Source organism: Myotis yumanensis, unplaced genomic scaffold (genome assembly GCF_028538775.1).
Source record: "Myotis yumanensis isolate MYYU_CA2020_CCGP unplaced genomic scaffold, mMyoYum1.0.hap1 SCAF_24, whole genome shotgun sequence".
NCBI lineage: Eukaryota > Metazoa > Chordata > Mammalia > Chiroptera > Vespertilionidae > Myotis > Myotis yumanensis.
Window position 1 is genome coordinate 3932724 of NW_027223775.1, and position 19115 is coordinate 3951838.

The 19115-nt window shown below is 52.4% G+C and overlaps 1 protein-coding gene across 1 annotated transcript in view; it reads right to left on the reverse strand.

The window, feature by feature from the left end:
• Positions 1–435: 435 nt before the first annotated feature.
• The window catches only part of LOC139000664 (histone-lysine N-methyltransferase PRDM7-like), a 79927-nt gene continuing 61247 nt past the window's right edge, over positions 436–19115 (reverse strand). The window contains 3 exon segments of the mRNA XM_070402799.1: positions 436–627; positions 1036–1182; positions 1338–1467. Of these exon segments, the coding sequence (XP_070258900.1) occupies positions 436–627; positions 1036–1182; positions 1338–1467 (469 nt within the window).

The window sequence follows — 19115 nt, forward strand, 5'->3', positions numbered from 1 at the left end:
GGCCCTTTCTCTGGACCCCAGGCATTCTGGGGCTCCTCTGGGATCAGCCCTTGCTCTCTGTATGATAGGTGAGAGGTCAAGACCACAAGCATAGCCTCTCTCTTGACTGGAAGTCCACCCACTCTAAGACCTCACCTCTAAAGACAGGGACAGCTTAGTGCAATGGAGCTTGGGGTTGGAGGGGTCAGGGGGTGGGGAGCCAGGTTGCTACACAGTGATCCTGGCTTTCTCATAGGCTTCCCCCCTAGGAAGTCAGGTTCACCTTGGTCCAAGGAATTTATCAAGAGTTTTGAAACCATGTATTTGATAAGTTCACTTGTGATAATAGAGTATTTGCTGACTAAAAATATTGTGGGGATACGATGAAAAGGAAACATTCTGACCATTTCACACATGAAAGATGAAAATGGGACCTGCTTTCCACAGTCCTGAGCCCTAGCACACATACCCCTGGGCGCCTTTACTTGAGCCTCTCTTTTCCTTGAGGGGCTGCCAATAGCAACTGATCATGTTGTTGACACCCCAGCAGACTTTGAGGCTGGGGTCCAGGTTGGGGTCCTTGTCACGGAAGATCTGCAAGCCAGCATCAAAGTGCACCAGGGCCTTTCCAATGTGCCTGGCGGTGAGCTGGTTTGGGGCAGGGAGCTGTATTTACCCTCTTCCCCTACAGCACACTACTGCTTCAGCACCATTAGCTCAATGTTGGACAGGTCAGCCCTGTGGCTCTGCTGCAGCTCCACCATGCCTGCTCCCACCACAGCCCTGAAATCTGTACTATGCACCAGCACCATGACATCATGTAGTATCTACAAGACTGTTTCTACTCTCTTGCCACCACTGGACACTTTCTGGTCACAGTTTCTGCCACCCCTGGTTTAGCATGGAGGATGGGATCTCCTCTTTGGACTCAGATGCTCTACATGGCATTGAGGACACTGTAGTCCTCCGAAAGGCCAGGACTGCTGACTGCTCGGGTGCCTCCCACTACCCCACCCAAGCCACCAGGAAAAGGAAGACCCTTCATAGGTAGCAGGCCTTGAAGGTGGCAACAACATCCTGGTCCAAGGGCTGGATGAGGGCCATGGTGTATTTGGGCAGGTGCTCCACATGCAAGTGGTCTGAGAGGTCGTCTAGATTCCCAGGATGGCCTGGCACACTGTCCAAGATGAGCAGCACCTTGTGCTGGAGGCCATGCTGGGTTCAGTACTTCTCCACAGCCAAATAGAAGAAGTGCAGAAACCACTCCTAGAAGAGGCTCATGGTCACCGAAGCCTTCCTGTGCTAGCACCACAGCATAGTCAGGTTGGGCCTAGAGAGCCCCTGAGCACCCTTGGCACCTGGGAGGAGGACACCAACAGTGGCTTCAGCTTGATGTCACCTTCTGTGTTGCCTTTGAGTGGCAGAGTTAGGACCTCTTTAACACCTTTGGACCCAGGGGCCAACTTGTTCTCCACAGACAGGAGTGTCCTTTGGGGCAGTGGATTCCAAAAAAGCCTGGTCTTGTCCATGCTGAAAACTTGCAGGTCTGTGGGAACTATTCCAGAGTCTCTGGATAGTCAAGGCAACTCAGAGCGTAAAAGGCCTTATTGATAGTGCACTGTTAGGCCAAGGCCACTCTGAACATGGGAATCTTAACCAGAATTTCCAAGGACTATTGCAGGTGCACAACACGGTCACTACTTGGAGAGAAGCTTCTTTTGTATAAATAGTGTCATACATTTTAACCACCAGTGTGCTGGGGAAAAGGCTGGGAGAGGTGAGATGGCTGGAGAGGATCCTGAGGCTATAGCTCTAAGGGAGAGCTCTGGTGCTGCTGCTATGTGAGATGGTAGGTCCAGAGACAGCATGCAGCTGCTTAGATAATGGTTGTGGGTATAGAGGCTACTACTGTTTTGTAGGAAAGATGTATTCATTTATCAGTTGGTGTGCGGCTGCCTGCATGAGACTTCACTGTGATAAACTGTTTTGTCTAATGGCTTATGGCCACTGGCCTCTACAATAAAGACTCATTCTTATACACTCACATCTCATGGCTTCTCCGTCTATCACCCAGCATCCAAGAAGGTCCAGCCCCTAGCAGAGGGCTCGAACCCAACAGTTAGTGTAGTGAGCAGGGGTTGAGAAGGAACCTGCCCGGACACTTGGTGTATTTGTTAGTAAGCAGGATTCAGAAGAATCTAGGGACTCAGAGCCCCTGGCTCTGACATGGCCGAGTAGCTGACCTTCTGGTTCCCCCTGCGCAGCAATGCCTAGAGCTTACACACATCCCCTGCACTGGATAGTCACTGCTGCCAGGCTACTCCCCACAGGCCTTGCAGGCTTGACTTGCCTAGAAGCGAGAGACTGGCCCAGAAGATTCGGCATAGGCACCCTGGTTCCACTCCCATTGGAGGTCACAGAACAGGCTGCAGGCCTTCTCCTGGATGTGTGCCACTCTGATGGGCATGTTGCGCTGGTTCTGGTCATGCTGATGCTCAGAAGTCGCTCCATGTTCTCCATCACCAGGCTAAGGCTGCTGATCAACCTTGGCGCAGCTTGAAGGGTGGCCGCCTGGGAGCTCACCTGGATATTGTCTATTTTCACAAATGGTGGCCACTGTGGACACAGACAGCCCCAGTGCCCACCCAATGCTGCTGAGCTTCTCTCCAGCCTTGAAGCACTGCAGTACATTCAGCTTTACCTGCAGGCTAATGGCCTCCCAGTCTAACTTGGTACCTCCACACTGGACAGTGCTCTGCAGCCTCTTTGGGCTGAGACTGGGTGCAGGGCGGTTCTGTCCAAGCCAAACTGATCTTTCTTGATATCATGGAGGAATATTTGGGTTCCCACCATGAGCCTGCTCTCAATGCCACCGGCATCTGTAAAACCACAAGATGTTTACTGGTATGAACAGCCTAGGAGCTTGAGTAAAACCTGAAAGACCCTTAACAAGTCTCCCTTTAAGTAGGATGTTCCAGGCTACATGGGGTCAGAGTTCACTTGCTGCTGGATGAATTCTAGCCCCGTGACCCTCAAGAACATGTAGGGGTTCCCAGGTGTGGCTGTGTCTCAGGAAGTCCCAGGCCTGGCCGTCAGGGTAAGGATAGCAGGGGTGACCCACCTCCCACCTCAGCAGGCAGGAGACCCTGGCCACATCCTTGGCTGACCTACCCTCCTCCTCATGTGTGTTCCTAGGGAAGCCTCTGAGTTACCCAACAAGACCACACACACAGGTGCCCCATGGCACAGACAAACTTTGGTCCCTGTCTCATGGGTAGAGCCATCCTTGGGAAGCTGTATGCATCAAAGACCCAAGAGGCCCCTGCCTGAAGGAAACCCTGCTGGGAAGGAGGAGATCTCTACTGTGACCCATAGGACACCAATTCCTGGGCCGACAGGAACCATCCCACTGGGATATGGTGAGGACTAGAGGCGAAACAGACTTCCCACTGCTCAGTACAAGGGCAGAGGCATCAGGGACACCCAGAAGCTGGAGACTGCAGGTACTGTCGCGCACAGAAAGGCCCTGGACTAGGACAGGGCCCTGTTCTGTGGAGTAAAAAGGGCTAGTGGCCCACATGCCACCATGGGCCAGGAAATTGCTCTGCAGAGCTGCTGAGGAGACTGTGGACTGTGGGTGTCACAGAAGGGCCCTAGCACTAGAAGAAGAGAAGGCTATGGAGTGCAGATAATTTGTGGGCTTTCCTGGGAGATGTCTGCATGGCTATTTACTCACGTGTGTATGTTCTGCACATGTACAGAGACCAGGAAGAAGGACACACACAGTTAGCACTGGCATTGCCAGAGGAGCAAGCAGGTAGAGCCTTAAACTTCATATACCTTGGTTAAGGTTTGAATAACTTTACAATGCAAAATGGGAGGACAAACCTGGCACAAAATTAATTAAAAAATACTCACTTTTCTAAAGTGAGCTGGGGGCAGAGGAGCCTGCTGGAATCAGGCAAGGCTGCATTTAGCCCAAGAGAAGCAAAGCAAAGACTAAGGCAGCATGAACATGGATGCAGCTGTGCCCACAGACGTGTCCTCTGGGCACACATGATGACATGTTGTATTGTGATCTGGGTGCCAACAATAAAAACCTGAACTTCATGGCAACCAGAATAAGTTGAGACTGGCAATCCTGTCTGAGCTCCCTCCTCTTGGGATTTTGATTTTGGCTCTGGAGTCCTGAGACCTGGGGACAAGCTCCTAATCCTCTAGTCATGCAATGTGAGCCTGGGGCAAGCAGGAAAGATGGCAAGGCAGGTTGCTGGGCTGAGCCTGGGGTCAGGGAGGCTGGGCACTGCTGTGCCACAGCACAAGGGTGAGGAAAGTCTGAGGCAGCAGGATGTGGCATTCTGACTTAGCAGGACTCAGTTCACCTGAGCTCCATCTCTGACAGGCTTGTTTGGCTTTGCCATGTCTCCAGACTGCTGGACCTTGGGAGGGGCCTGGACCAGCCCTAAGGAAGAGGGTCATGTTAGTGTCTGTAATGGGGCGACCCGCGGAGACAACCACCAGGGATTCAGATAAAGATTTAGGATCCTTTATTAAGCTGGCCAGTGACTACAGTTACAGCACCCTGCCGAAGCAAAGGCTGAACTGTAGTGCCTACCACACACACAGGCATTACAGCGTTTTTATTTGCAAAAACCACAACGTTATTTACAAAGCCTTGCTTACACAATTTGTTCCCGACATAGTACAGCAGCAGTACAGTGACTACCTTCCTATCTATGTGTTCTAGGAACAGAGAGCACAATGTGCCCCACCTGGCTGAAGCGCCAGCACATTCCTATCTATGTGTTTTAGGAACAGAGAGCACAGCGTGCCCCGCCTGGCCAAAGTGCCAGATAAGCAGCCCAGCACAGTGTCCTGAGCTCACCTGGAGGACATTGGGGCTGGGCACCCAGGTCAAACAATCAATCGGTAGTGAAGGGTCAAGTACTGTTTGCACCAACCTGGGCTGTACAAGACATGGCCCTGCCGACCCTCTGGGCAACACACACATATGTACCTCAGCAGTAAACCCTTGGCCAGCCGTGGGCAAACTACGGCCTGCGGGCCGGATCCAGCCCGTTTGAAATGAATAAAACTAAAAAAAAAAAAAGACCGTACCCTTTTACGTAATGATGTTTACTTTGAATTTATATTAGTTCACACAAACACTCCATCCATGCTTTTGTTCCGGCCCTCCGGTCCAGTTTAAGAACCCATTGTGGCCCTCGAGTCAAAAAGTTTGCCCACCCCTGCCCTAGGCCCTGTAACCCAAGTGTCAGAGCCTGCAAGAGTACTGCTCAGCACTGCTGCTCTGAGTTTCTCTGAGTCCATATATTCTAAATTCTTCCCGACTATTCCAGGGCAGGTTCCTTCTCAAACTCTTCCCACGGTACTAACTGTTGGGAACTTAGTCCAAGTTCCTCCTTTATCCTCTGCTCACTACTTACCAGGTGTTGGGTCCAAGCCCTTCTGCCTGAGGCTGGACCTTCTTAACAGAGAACCTATGAGAGGTTGTGGGTATATAAGAATGAGTCTTTATTGCAAAAACTAGCAGCCACATAGCCATCAGACAAGACAGTCCTTCACAACAATCCCATATAACCAGCCCTACACTGGCTGGTAAATACATATATTTTCTACAAAGCAGTGTTAGTCTCTGTACCCACAGTTACTCTCTGAGCAGCTGCATGCTGCCCCCTAGACTTACTACCTCACTTCATAGCAATACCTAAACTCTCTGCCTCAGCAGCTTCTCTAGCCTCTCTGGCTCAGTAGCTTCATCTGTCTTCCCTGCCCAGCACACTGGCTGCTTAACATGGTAGCTGTACCTGAGCTATGAGCCCTTAGCCTTACATTGTAGCGGTACCAGCTCTCAGCTCTGTCTGAGCTCTCACCTCTTTCCCCTCTAGCTCACTGGCTGGTCAATAACATACATATTGCTATTTACACAAAAGAGGCCTTTAGCCAACAATGACATCAGTTATTTGGCTCTAGAAGGGCACAGTGTACATACAGTGAGATCGCTGTGGCCTTGCAGCAATGGTATCTTAGCCTAGGGGCAGAGTGGCCTTAAACAGTCCAGTGTATTGATCACAAGGCCTCTGTGGTTTAATTGGACTTAAATACGGGGCTTGATTCCCACCCCAAACCACTGAAACACCAAGGAAAGTCATTAGAATCTTCCTTCCACCACCTCTGTGTGCATAGTAAAAGGGCCCACTGAGTGGGCCTGAGGGGTCCAGACCCCACTTTGTTCCCACATTACAAACAAAGGTCTGGCCCTTGACCTGCTGTGGCAGGTCACCTTTAAGCCTTGGAATATTCTACCTATTTACCTAAGGCCTTGGACCACACCAGATAGTTGATGCTAACCATGAGACTGTGGCTGTGAACTCAGGACACACTGTATCAGGTTGACCTCTCGGGGAGCTGAGACTGAGTCACTAAAGTCAGTCATACTCTATGTCTATGTGAGAGGCCACCATAAAAACCCTGGACAACAGCTTGGGCAAGGCTCCCTGGTTGATAATCTCTTGTGTGTTGTCATACTCCACTACTGGGACAGTTCAGCACTGTCTCGAGAAGGGGTGCCTGCACACTTGTGCCTGACATCTCCCAGACTGTGCGCTTTTTCTGTTGCCAACTTTAATCTGTCTCCTGTCACTCAATAAGATGTCACCATGAGAGTAACAGGCTTGCTGAATTCTATGGCTTCTCAGTGAATCAGTGGGAACCCTGAACATGCTGGGACAGCCAAGGGAGAGCATGGCACTCTGCCTCTGGACCCGACAGCATCAGAACACCTGTCTTCAAGACTACTTAGAGGAGGTCAGGGCCCATGTGGGGGCTGAGACCATGTAAGGGCAGGGACAACCACAGGAGTTGTCAGGAAAATGGGAACTGAACTTGAGACCATGTCCCTTCAAGGCTGAGTGAACATAACCACACAGGCCCCATAGGCTCCCATGAGTGTCACATAAGAATCCTCTCAGTGGGAAGCTGGGCACTGGAACCAAGGACAGACCTCGGAGGAAAAGGCAAATACTGGCTGTTGCTCAGGAGCTGGCAATACAGGACACTGGCAGCAGGTTAGAAAGTAGCCGGACACTACAGCCAAATACCCACAGGGCCCACAGACAGGCATCCTCAGCCCCACCTGCACCTCACAGCCATCCCTAGAAAACCAGAGTGCCAGGGCTTTCCTGAGCAGGAACTGAATAGAGTTTATGGCTTTTCCAACATGGGCAGAACTGGCTTGACCAGGGCCCCAGGGAGACTGCAACACCTTCCAGTAGAGGACCCTACCCAGGCACCTGGGTTCCAGCTCCTCCTTTGAGTTTCTGCTGTCATCATTCTAACCTCATCCCATTGTTCCCACAGCTCTGGTAGTGAGCACTGTTACCTGATTTTCCTACTGCCAGGACTCATAAGGGTTCTGTTCTTTTTGCACCTAGGTTCAATTACTTACATTAAATTCCCTGTTGAAACAGCTGGTGTGTCACTTCTGCAAAAGGTCAGACTTACTATATGACCTCACAATTCCTCCATACCAAGTACATAACCAAGAGCAATGGAAAAGTTTTTCCACATGAAATCATGCACTTGTATGTTCACAGCATCATTGTTCAGAATAGTGAATAATATTCTCCAAAACATCCAACAATGAACAGAATGTGGTATAGCCACACAATGGAATGGTATTTTGTGCACTGGAGGCCTGGTGCACAAAATATGTGCATGAGGGTCTGAGGGAGTTCCTTGAGCCTGGCATGCACCCTCTCCAATCCGGAACCCCTCGGGGTATGTCTGACTGTTTGGCCTAAACCGGCAGTCAGACATCCCTCTAGCAAGCTGGAACTGCTGGCTCCTAACTGCTCACCTGCCTGCCTGCCTGATTGCCCTTAATCACTCTGCCTGCATGCCTGATGCCCCTAACTGCTCCCCTGTCATCCTTATTGCCTCTAACCACTCTGCCCTGCTGGCCTGATCATTGCTAACTACCTCTGCCTGTCTGATCACCCCTAACCGCCTCTGCCTGCCTCCTTGATGCCCCTACCTGCTCCCCTGCTGGCCTGATAACCACTAACCACCTCTGCCTTGGCCCCCATCCTCCCCACCATAGCTTTGTCCGGAAGGACGTCTGGAAGGCTGCCCAGAAGATGTCTGGTCTATCTGGTCTAATTAGCGTATTACCCTTTTATAGTATAGATAAGAATATGTGAGGTGCTCTCATCATGCAGCAGGTCTTCAAATGATGTTTTATTCAACATTGTTTCACTGTAACACAAATGATATTAACTCTCACTTATATCAATTGGCCTGTGGTAAAGTGGTTTTGTTACCTTACAGTCACACAACCTAAGGACAATTAAGTGAGCACTCACTGTCCTTAATGAAACCAGTCATAAAACGCCATTAATGTATAATTCCATTCAATGAAATGCCCAGAATTATCAAATCCATGGACATAAAGTAGATTAGTAGACATTAAAAGGGGGAAGAGTGAGGAGTGAGGGTTCCTGGGCATGGTGCTTCTTTGGAAACAATAAAATTATGGCAATGGGGTTGGTTGTACAACTTTGTGAATACTGTCTATTATCCCCACAAATTATACGCTGTCTGGGTATGTGAATTATAGCTTAGTAAATGTTTTCTTTTTTTTTCATACATAGGGGCATACAGACACAAGGCATGGTGCAGATGTGTGGAGTAAGTAAAGGAGTGCAAAAATACCAGGGTGACCATCTCCCCTGCCCATTTCACAGCTGTCAGCTCCTCACAGGCACGTGTGGAGTCCAAGGTAAAAAGGTCACCAACTTCTGTGCTACCTCCTTTCATCCTCACCCCTTCAGGGAAAACAAGACACCCTAACTGTCTGAGAGTGTCCTTGTCCAACTGTCCACCTAGACTAGACAACAATGGGGCAGGGACCTTACTTGTCTCCTACTTCCTGCACCCACAGGGTCTGGCATATGACACACCCTTAAGGACCTTGTGAGGAAAAAGAGGAAGAGAAAGAAGGCCCAGTGCACCTAGGCGGTGAAATGTCATGCCAACCTCTAGCTGCAAGTCTTAGAGGCTAATAAAAGCTCCAAATGTGGTGCAGCTTTGAGTCCCTTCCCAGTGATGAGAACAGGGTGGGCCTGGGCTGAGAGGCAGGCATTAGGACCCAGGGTTCTGGATGTGTCCCTTTGATAGTCCCCACCCGAGGCCTTTCTGACCTGCGCTAGACCTGGGCTTACATTCTCCTGCAGCATCTGAACAAGGTCCTCCACCAGATCCACAGCTTCCTTGCCACTCTTGGGGTTCTAGGACTCTACCCAGACCCAGTTGTCTGGGGGAAGTACACCCAGGAACTGCTTTAACAACATCAGCTCCAGCATCTGCTCCTTGTGTGCACCTCAGGCACAGATCCTGGTGGCACAGCCCATGTAGGCTGGTCAGGGCCTCTCAGAGGTCCCATGGCCTCTTTGTAGCAGAAGCTGTGAAAGCACAGTGGGGATCCCTACTGAGCCCAGGAGTCAGCTCTGGGGGCTGAGGGCTGGAGAGGAACTCGGAATGCCATGGAGCTGCCTTGCCCTCCTCCATCTTGATGATCACAAACTCTTCCTGGTCCAGGAGTGCTGGGTCGGCTGCCAAGGCAAGACCTTGGGAATCTTGCCTTCCCGGCCCTCACTAAGGTCACACACACCGTCTTTCTGGGACTCATGCCCACCAGATTAGAGAGATGGACCACCCTTCCCTCCTCCCACCACCCTGTATAGCCACCTGCTCTGGGAAAAACTGTCCGTCCTCAAATCTTGCTAGCTGGCAACCTGGCAGGGGACACTCCTAACGTTGACCTCCCCCTAGTACTGGAAATCTGGTTAAGAGGAGTGAGCCCACTCTGCAAGGAAGCTTTCAGGAATTCAGACCCGACCAAGCCAAGTAGTGAGGCCTCCTCCATCCCAGGACAGTGCCTCAGTGAACTGCAGCCAAACAGAGATTCTGGCAGGAAGTAGCAAAGGCTCAGTGCCCTGGGAGAGTCTGGGTGAGTGAAGGATACAGTCTCAGCAGCAGGAGGAAGAGTGAGGTGGGGCCCTGGCCAGTGTGATTCAGTTGGTTGGAACATCATCCTATACACCAAGGCCTGGTGGGTTCCGTTCCTGCACACATACCCAGGTTGCAGGTTTGATTCCCAGTCAGGGTGCATGCAGGGGCAACCGATGAAGTTTCTTTTTCTCTCTCTCCCTTCCTATCTCTCACAATTAAAAATAAAAGAGTGAGGTAGGTGTGGGGCCCTGTATAAGTATACACCAGGTGATTCAAGGTTGTTTTAAGCATGAGCTAATCAGGAGGTGCTCAAGGTTAGATAATTTATGCGGGTGCAAGGTCGCTACAAGCCTCGTACTGGGTAGACATGCTTTTCTGTAGCAAAATACCGATGTTATTGTTTGGCAAAGTGCCTTCTTTGTTTGAGCCTGTTTGAGCATGTATATAAGCTGTCACTGACTAGCCTGCTATGGCTGCTTTTTTGTGTGGAATAAAGCATATCCCATCTGACTGCCTGTGCATACCTATCTTTCTACTTTCCCTCACTGAGGAGGGTCAAGTTCCTGGCTGAAGAGCTCATACCCCACAGTGGGTTAGGCTGAAAGGACTGAATAGAGGTCTGGACAGCCTCAGAACAGGTGGTGAAGGCCTCAATACTTGACTCCTTCCACCATAGTGGACTCCTGAGAGGGCTCCATGCCAGTGTTCTTGATCCAGCATCAAGAGGGTTCAGGAATCTGGAGAAGCACTGTGCGTAAATTAATCAAGAGTCCAGAGACATAATTTTGAAAGACATCTGGGGAGTCAGAGAAGACTTAGCTAAAGGAATTAAGTTCTCCTTGTCTCAGGACCCCTTGCTCTTTATTAACACAAATTGTCCTAAGGCAAGGTAGATATACACATCGAAGGTAGGGTTTGGTATACAGTAGGCATTGTTAAATTGGGGGAATTTGCCTACAGCTGTTCAGGAGTTTGGCCAGTAGGAGGCAATAACATGTAGATTGAAATGCCCTTAGCTGTCTGGCAGCAAGCAATCATTTTATGGATCCTTTTCAGGCTTGGGGAAATGCCCTCAGCCATCTCCAGATGATTCAGCCCTGCTGACATGATGGAATTGGCTTCCGGCAGCTCCGCTCAACTCAAATTGCCAAGATCCACCATCGACACTCCCCAAAATCCTTCCATCAACATTTTAAACCAACCCTCTGTTCAGAAAGGGCATCTGGAAATCAACCCCATCTGGCAACTCCAAGAAAAGGAACTGGAGGGCAGCATTTTCGTTATAAATCTCAGTAGACTGGACTTTTCTTTTGCACCAGCCACTTGCTACCGTTGCATTTTCAAAGGTGAATGCAAATAGTTTCCAATGGCAAGGCATGATTTAAAAGGCGCTGGTCCGGGCTCCTCAGACCTGGATGGCCTCACCGACACACCCCCAACACCAAGGTGAGGTGACAGCTGGAGGAAAAGACTTCCTGGGCCAGAGCAACCCTGCAGAGTCTCCATTGGAGGAGGATCTGAATTGTAACTGCTATGTGTGGGGAGCTTCTTCACTTTGTGGAGGGAACGGAGGCACGCAGATGCAGTGGGAGCAAAGTGGGAGCCAGCACTGGGATGCAGAAATCCAGAAAGACTTCCCAAAAGAGGTGTGAATGACTCAGGGAGATCAGGGTAGGAAAGTGAATGCAGTGTATGCATGGAGGTCAAGGGAGGCTGGTGAGGAGGGGACCAGAGCCTGTTGACAAGCAAACCCAGAGCTACACCAAGAGCTGGACTCACCTGGAGCCATTTATGGGGACTCCAAGTCTGAGCAGCCCCCCACTTTGCCTTTACCCAGGGAGATGGGTGCTTCTATGTCCTACCTCCCCTACTGTCCTCAATCCGTGGCACCCCTATCCTGGGTCTTCCCATCACCTTTGGCCACATGGCACCGGACTCACTGCCCCTAGGAGCACACAGACTGGCCTGTGCCCCACAGGATCAAGGACCAACCACCCTGGGGCCAGAGGATCACGAGCTTCTGGCTGCCTCAAGAATTGCTTCCAGTGCTTTTCACCCTCTCCTAACCCTCACCCGCCAACTGGCTCTCTGCTCCATATTCCATGCATGCCCCCAAAGAGGAGGTGAGGCAGGGTAGGGGGATCAGTTGTTTCCTTCCTCTACAGCAATGGACAGCAGGGGGAGTGAAAGATGTGCAAAACAGGTTCTGTTAAGTGAGGTTCTCTGGGAAATGTAGTACCCCGTACCTCAGAAAACAGTTCCATAGAGTTGCATAGACTACAATTCCCAGGAGGGAGCTAGCACCTGTGCTATGGGACTCAACGGTGTATGCAGTGGCCCTGAAATGTTCTTCAGGGGCCTTCAAGGGGATGGTGGCTGATCTAGTCCCTGGTACTTCTGTTAGGAGCAAAAATAGAATACTGGGGACTGCCTGTGGTTATGGGAAATATTAGCCATGCTCTGTTAACTGTGATTGGCTTGTGTAGGTTAAAGAAAGGACATTGTTACCTGGCTAGGAGTTATACACCCCCTGACCTGGGAATCTTCCTTGGAATGGTCCATTCTAATTCAAGAACTGCCTGTTATTATGGAAAGATTAACAACCTCAATGCCCAAACAATGGATTCCCATCTAAGCCTGCTTTGCCTACTTCCCCATGCCTGTAATCCCCACTTCCTGTGTAGTCTTTGACCTACTCTACATAGGCAGCTAGTTTTTGGTGGAGGGCAGAACTGATTTTTGTAAATGACCTGCTGCTTTCCCATAGCGCCAGCATTATTGTAATAAATCTATATATCTATACTAACAAAATCCTAGGTGACCATCACACCATCACACCATCACAAGATGGCAGCCTCATGTCATCACAAGATGGCTGCCACAAGATGGCCACACACATGTCACCACAAGATGGCCACCCCCATGTCATCACAAGATGGCCACCCCATGTTGTCACAAGATGGCCACCACAAGATGGCCACCACAAGATGGCCAGCAGGGGAAGGCAGTTGTGGGCGACCATGCTGCAGGGGAGGGCAACTAGGGGTGACCAGGCCAGCAGGAGAAGGCAGTTGGGGGTGACTGGGCCAGCAGGGAAGGGCAGTTGGGGGCGATTGGGCCAGCAGGGGAGCAGTTAGGTGTCAATCAGGCCGGCAGGGGAGCGGTTAGAAGGTAATCAGGCTGGCAGGTAGAAGCAGTTAGGGGCAATCAGTCAGGCAAGCAGGTGAGTGGTTAGGAGCCAGCAGTCCTGGATTGGGAGAGGGATGTCAAATCCCTGGGATTAGGCCTAAACCGGCAGTCAGACATCCCCCGTGGTGTCCCAGATTGGAGAGGGTGCAGGCTGGGCTGAGACACACCTCCCAATGCACAAATTTCATGAACTGGGACTCTAGTCCTATCTAATAAAAGAGTAATATGCAAATTAACCATCACTCCCTCACTCCAACACTCGGTCACTCCATCACTCGGTCACTCCATAACTCGGTCACTCCATCACCCAGTCACAAAGATGGCGGTGGCCACAGAGTTGGAGTGAGCAGAAGGCTTGGGTTGCCCCGGGCGATGGAGGAAGCCAAGATTCCCACCTGCCCTGGCTGGTCCTCAGCTCTGCTCAAGGCTACAAAGTTTCAATTATAGAAAATAAATAAATTCCAGATACCTGCTTCTAGCCTCTGTGTCCTCCGCTCAAGGAGGTGCTGAGAACATGGGCAACCCAGGCTTTGAGCCAGACCAAGGCTACAAAGTTTCAATTATAGAAGTGAAATAAATCCCAGATACTTGCTTCCAGCCCATGGGTGTGGCCAGCCTGAAAATGGCCATCATCCCCTCACCCAGGCTGGCCAGGAACCCCAGCAGGACCCCACCCTGACCTGGGACATACTTCAGGACAAACCAGCTGGCCACCACCTGTGCCCCAGGCCTCTATCTACACTAATAAAAGAGAAACATGGTAATTAGCATATGACCACTACCGTTCCCATTGGCTAATCAGCATATCCTTATGCAAATTAACTGTCAGCCAAGATGGTGGCCGGCAGCCATGCACTGAAGCAAACAGGGAGGCTTGCTTGCTCCAGTGACTGCGGACTCCAACGTTCCCCGCCTAACTTGCCGGCCTCTCAGCTGCAAATCTAAGCAACTATGTTGCAAATATAGAAGCTAAACAAAACCCTAGAAACCGGCTTTCACTCAGCAGGGCTTCAGCCAGCCTGACCACAACATTGTATCAAATACAGAAGGTAAAGGCCAGAAACCTGCTTTCAGCAGCGAGGCCTCAGGGCTAAAGCCGGCCCAGAATAGAAAAAAAGGAAAGAAAAAAAGGAGCAGTTGGGAGCTTCAGTCACCCGCCAGCCTGAAAACAGCCCTCAGCCCCTTAGCCAGACTGGCCAGGCACCCCAGTGGGGACCCCCACCCTGATCCAGGACACCTGTCAGGGCAAACAAGCCGGCCCCCCACCCATGCACCAGGTCTCTATCCTATATAGTAAAAGGGTAATATGCCTCCTCGCACCGGGATCAACGTGACAGGGGGCAGCGACCAAACCCACTGATTGCCCTGCGGCTCTGTGTGTGACAGGGGAAGGCGCCACAACCTCCCTATCTGCCCTGCTCTGTTCATGACAGGGGAAGGCGCTCCAACCCCCTGATCAGTCCTGCTCTGTGCCTGATAGCGGGGAGCTCCCCAATCCCCTGATCATCCTGCGGCTCCGTGTGTGACGGTGCGGCGCACCAAACCCCTTATCGGCCCTGCTCTGTGTGTGACAGGGTAGAGTCATAATCTCCCCATTGGCCCTGCCCTGAGTGTGACAGTGGCGGCACCCCAACCCCCTGATTGGCCCTGCTCTGTGGATGGTAGAAGGAGGTGCCCCAAACCCCCTTCACGGGCCTTGCTCTGTGTGTGACAGGGTAGAACCATAACTACCCAATTGGCCCTGCCCTGAGTGTGACAGGGTGCAGCGCCCCAACCCCCCTTATGGGCCCTGCCCTGTGAGTGACAGGGGGCAGCACCCCAACCCCCTGATCGGCCCTGCTCTTTGCATGACAGGGGGTGGCGCCACAACCTTCCCATCGACCCTGCCTTGAGTGTGACAGGGGGCGGTGCCCCAACCCCCCATCGGCCCTACCCTGAGCATGACTGAGGGTGGCATCACAACCTCCCGATCCGCCCTGCTCTGTGCATGACAGGGGGCGGCACCCCAACTCCCCAATCAGCCCTGCTCTGAGCCCGACCAGGGGCTGCACCTAGGGATTGGGCATGCCCTCTGCCACCTGGGAGCAGGCCTAAGCCAGCAGGTTGTTATCTCCCGAGGGGTCCCAGACTGCGAGAGAGCACAGGCCGGGCTGGGGCACACCCCCTCTCCCCCACCGAGTGCACAAATTTTTGTGCACCGGGCCTGTAGTCCTATCTAATAAGAGAGAAACATGGTAATTAGCGTACGACCGCTACCCTTCCCATTGGCTAATCAGGGCGATATGCAAATTAAGTGCCAGCCAAGATGGCAGCCGGCAGCCAGGCAGCTTGAAGTGAACATGAGGCTTGCTTGCTTCAGTGATGGAGGACTCCAACGTTCCCTGCCTGCCTTGCCGGCCTCTCAGCTGACAGTTTGAAACATTGTAACAAATATAGAAGCTAAACAAAACCCCAGAAACCACAATTTCAGCCGGCAGGGATCTCAGAGCTGGAGATGATACAGTGTTTTGATTATAGAACTGAAAAAAACCAGATACCTGCTTTCAGCAGCAGAGGCCTTGGCCCAGAATAAAAAAAAAAGAAAAAAAGGAGCGGTTGGGAGTTTCAGTCACCCGCCAGTCTGAAAATAGCCCTCAACCCCTCACCGAGACTGGCCAGACACCCCAGTGGGGACCCCCACCCTGAAGGGGGTGTGACCAGCTGCAAACAGCCATCATCCCCTCATCCAGGCTGGCCAGGCACCCCAGTGGGGACCCCCACCCTGATCCAGGACACCCTTCAGGGCAAACCAGCCAGCCCCTACCCATGCACCAGGCCTCTATCCTATATAGTAAAAGGGTAATATGCCTCCCGGCACCAGGATCAGCTTGACAGGGAGCAGTGCCCAAACCCCCTGATCGCCCTGCAGCTCTGTGTGTGACAGGGGGTGGGGGCACAACATCCCTATCTGCCCTGCTCTGTTCATGACAGGGGAAGGCACCACAACCCCTGATCAGCCCTGCTCTGTGCCTGATGGGGGGAGCTCCCCAACCCCCTGATCGCCCTGCGGCTCTGTGTGTGACAGGGTGCGGCGCCACAACCCACCCCCCCCCACGGGCCCTGCTCTGTGTGTGATGGGGTAGAGCCATAACCTCCCCATAGGCCCTGCCCTGAGTGTGAGAGTGGCAGCGCGCCAACCCCCTGATCGGCCCTGCTCTGTTGGTGATAGAGGACGGTGCCCAACCACCCTGATCCGCCCTTCTCTGTGTGTGACAGGGGGCGGTGCCCCAACCCCCCAATCGGCCCAACCCTGAGCAGGACTGAGGGTGGCATCACAACCTCCTGATCCGCCCTGCTCTGTGCATGACAGGGGGTGGCGCCCCAACTCCCCAATCAGCCCTGCTCTGAGCCCGACCAGGGGCTGCACCTAGGGATTGAGCCTGCCCTCTGCCAACCAGGAGCAGGCCTAAGACAGCAGGTCATTATCTCCCGAAGGGTCCCAGACTGTGAGAGGGCACAGGCCGGGCTGAGAGGAACACCCCCGTCCCTCCGGAGTGCACAAATTTTTGTGCACCGGGCCTCTAGTTCTATATAATAAAAGGGTAATATGCAAACTGACCCTAACAGCAGAATGCCTGGGAATGACTGGTCATTATGACACACACTGACCACCAGGTGGCAGACGCTCAATGCAGGAGTTGTCCCCTGGTGGTCAGTGCACTGCCACAGGGGGAGCTCTACTCAGCCACAAGTTAGGCTGATGGCTGTCAGCACAGCAGTGGTGGCGGGAGCCTCTCCCACCTTCTTAGCAGCACTAAAGATGTCCGACTGCAGCTTAGGTCTGCTCCCTGCTGGTAAGTGGACATTCCCCAAGGGCTCCCGGGCTTCCAGATGGATATCTGACTGCCAGTTTAGGTCCAATCCCCCAGGGAGCGGGCCTAAGCCAGCAGGTGGACATCCTCCGAGGGGTCCGAGCCTGTGAGAGGGCACAGGCCAGGGTGAGGGACCCCCCCAAGTGCACAAATATTTGTGCACTGGGTCTCTAGTCTACACTAATAAAAGAGAAACATGGTAATTACCGTACGACCACCACCCTTCCCATTGGCTAATCAGCATATCCTTGTGCAAATTAACTGTCAGCCAAGATGGCGGCCAGCAGCCATGCACTGAAGCAAACAGGGAGGCTTGCTTGCTCCAGTGACTGCGGACTCCAACATTCCCCGCCTAACTTGCCGGCCTCTCAGCTGCAACTCTAAGCAACTATGTTGCCAATAAGAAACTAAACAAAACCCCAGAAACCAGCTTTCAGTCAGCGGGGCTTCAGCCAGTCTGACTGCAACATTGTATCAAATATAGAAGGTAAAGGCCAGAAACCTGCTTTCAGCAGCGAGGCCTCAGAGCTAAAGCTGGCCCAGAATAGAAAAAAGAAAAAAGAAAAAAGGAGCAGTTGGGCGCTTCAGTCACCAGCCAGCTGGAAAATGGCCCTCAGCCCCTCACCCAGACTGGCCAGGCACTCCAGTGGGGACCCCCACCCTGATCCAGGACACCCTTCAGGGCAAACCAGCCTGCCCCCACCCGTGCACCAGGCCTCTATTCTATATAGTAAAAGGGTAATATGCCTCCCAGCACCAGGATCAGCATGATAGGGGGCAGCGCCCACCCCCCTGATCACCCTGTGGCTCTGTGTGTGACAGGGGGTGGGTCCACAACCTCCCTATCTGCCCTGCTCTGTTCATGACAGGGGAAGGCGCCCCAAACCCCTGATCAGCCCTACTCTGTGAGTGACAGGGGGGAGCTCCTCAACCCCCTGATCGGCCCTGCTCTGTGTGTTACAGGGTACGGAGCCCAACCCTCCTGATGGGCCCTGCTCTGTGAGTGACAGGGGGTGGCGCCGCAACCTCCCCATGGACCCTGCCTTGAGTGTGACAGGGGGCGGTGCCCCAACTCCCCATTCGGCCCTACCCTGAGCTTGACTGAGGGTGGCACTGCAACCTCCCGATCTGCCCTGCTCTGTGCATGACAGGGGGCAGCGTCCCAACTCCCCAATTGGCCTTGCTCTGAGCCCCACTAGGGGCTGCACCTAGGGATTGGGCATGCCCTCTGCCACCAGGGAGCAGGCCTAAGCCAGCAGGTCATTATCTTTCGAGGGGTCCCAGACTGCGAGAGGGCACAGGCCGGCCCGGGGGGCCCCCCTTCTCACCTGAGTGCACAAATTTTTGTGCACCGGGCCTCCAGTATATATATTAAATACTAATATGCAAAGTATCCTGTGGGAGTTCGACTGGCAGACTGGAGAATCTATCACTCCCTATGATGTGTGCTGACCACAAGGGGGCGGCACAAAATGAAGGGAGGTCTCAGCCGGCAGCAAGAAGGAAGGCCTCGGCCAGCAGCTGGAAAGTCCTGATCACCAGCCAGGCCTAGGGACTCTAGCCATTCACTGAGCCTCTGGTATTCACATAAAATTTAACCCTGTCTCTGATCAATTTGCACAAATAGTGACAGGCAGCATTGACCCAATGATTGTCTAGTAACACTCCTCTGCATTTGTAGCTGGCTAGACACTAACGTCCATGATTCTGAGTACACATACCCAGGAGCTAGATGAGCCCAGGCAATATCCACAAGTCACTGCCTTCCTAACCTCAAGTCCAGTGGCTTCCCCAGCACCCAGCTGCTCACCAGCCTCTCTACTCCTTCCATATTGGGATTTGACCTCAACACACCTTGCCTGGTCACTGACTTCTTCAGCTGTTGTACTTCTCTAATCCTCTATTGGAGAAGCTACTTCCTCCCAGGAGGTCCTCAGGCCTTCACCAACCCAACCCCTATGCTGGACCACCTCCGACAAACTCCTCTGACTTGTAGCATTTTGACATGAGCAGTTTTCTGATTGCTAGCAATGTCCCCACAAGCTGAGATACCACCTCCCCAGA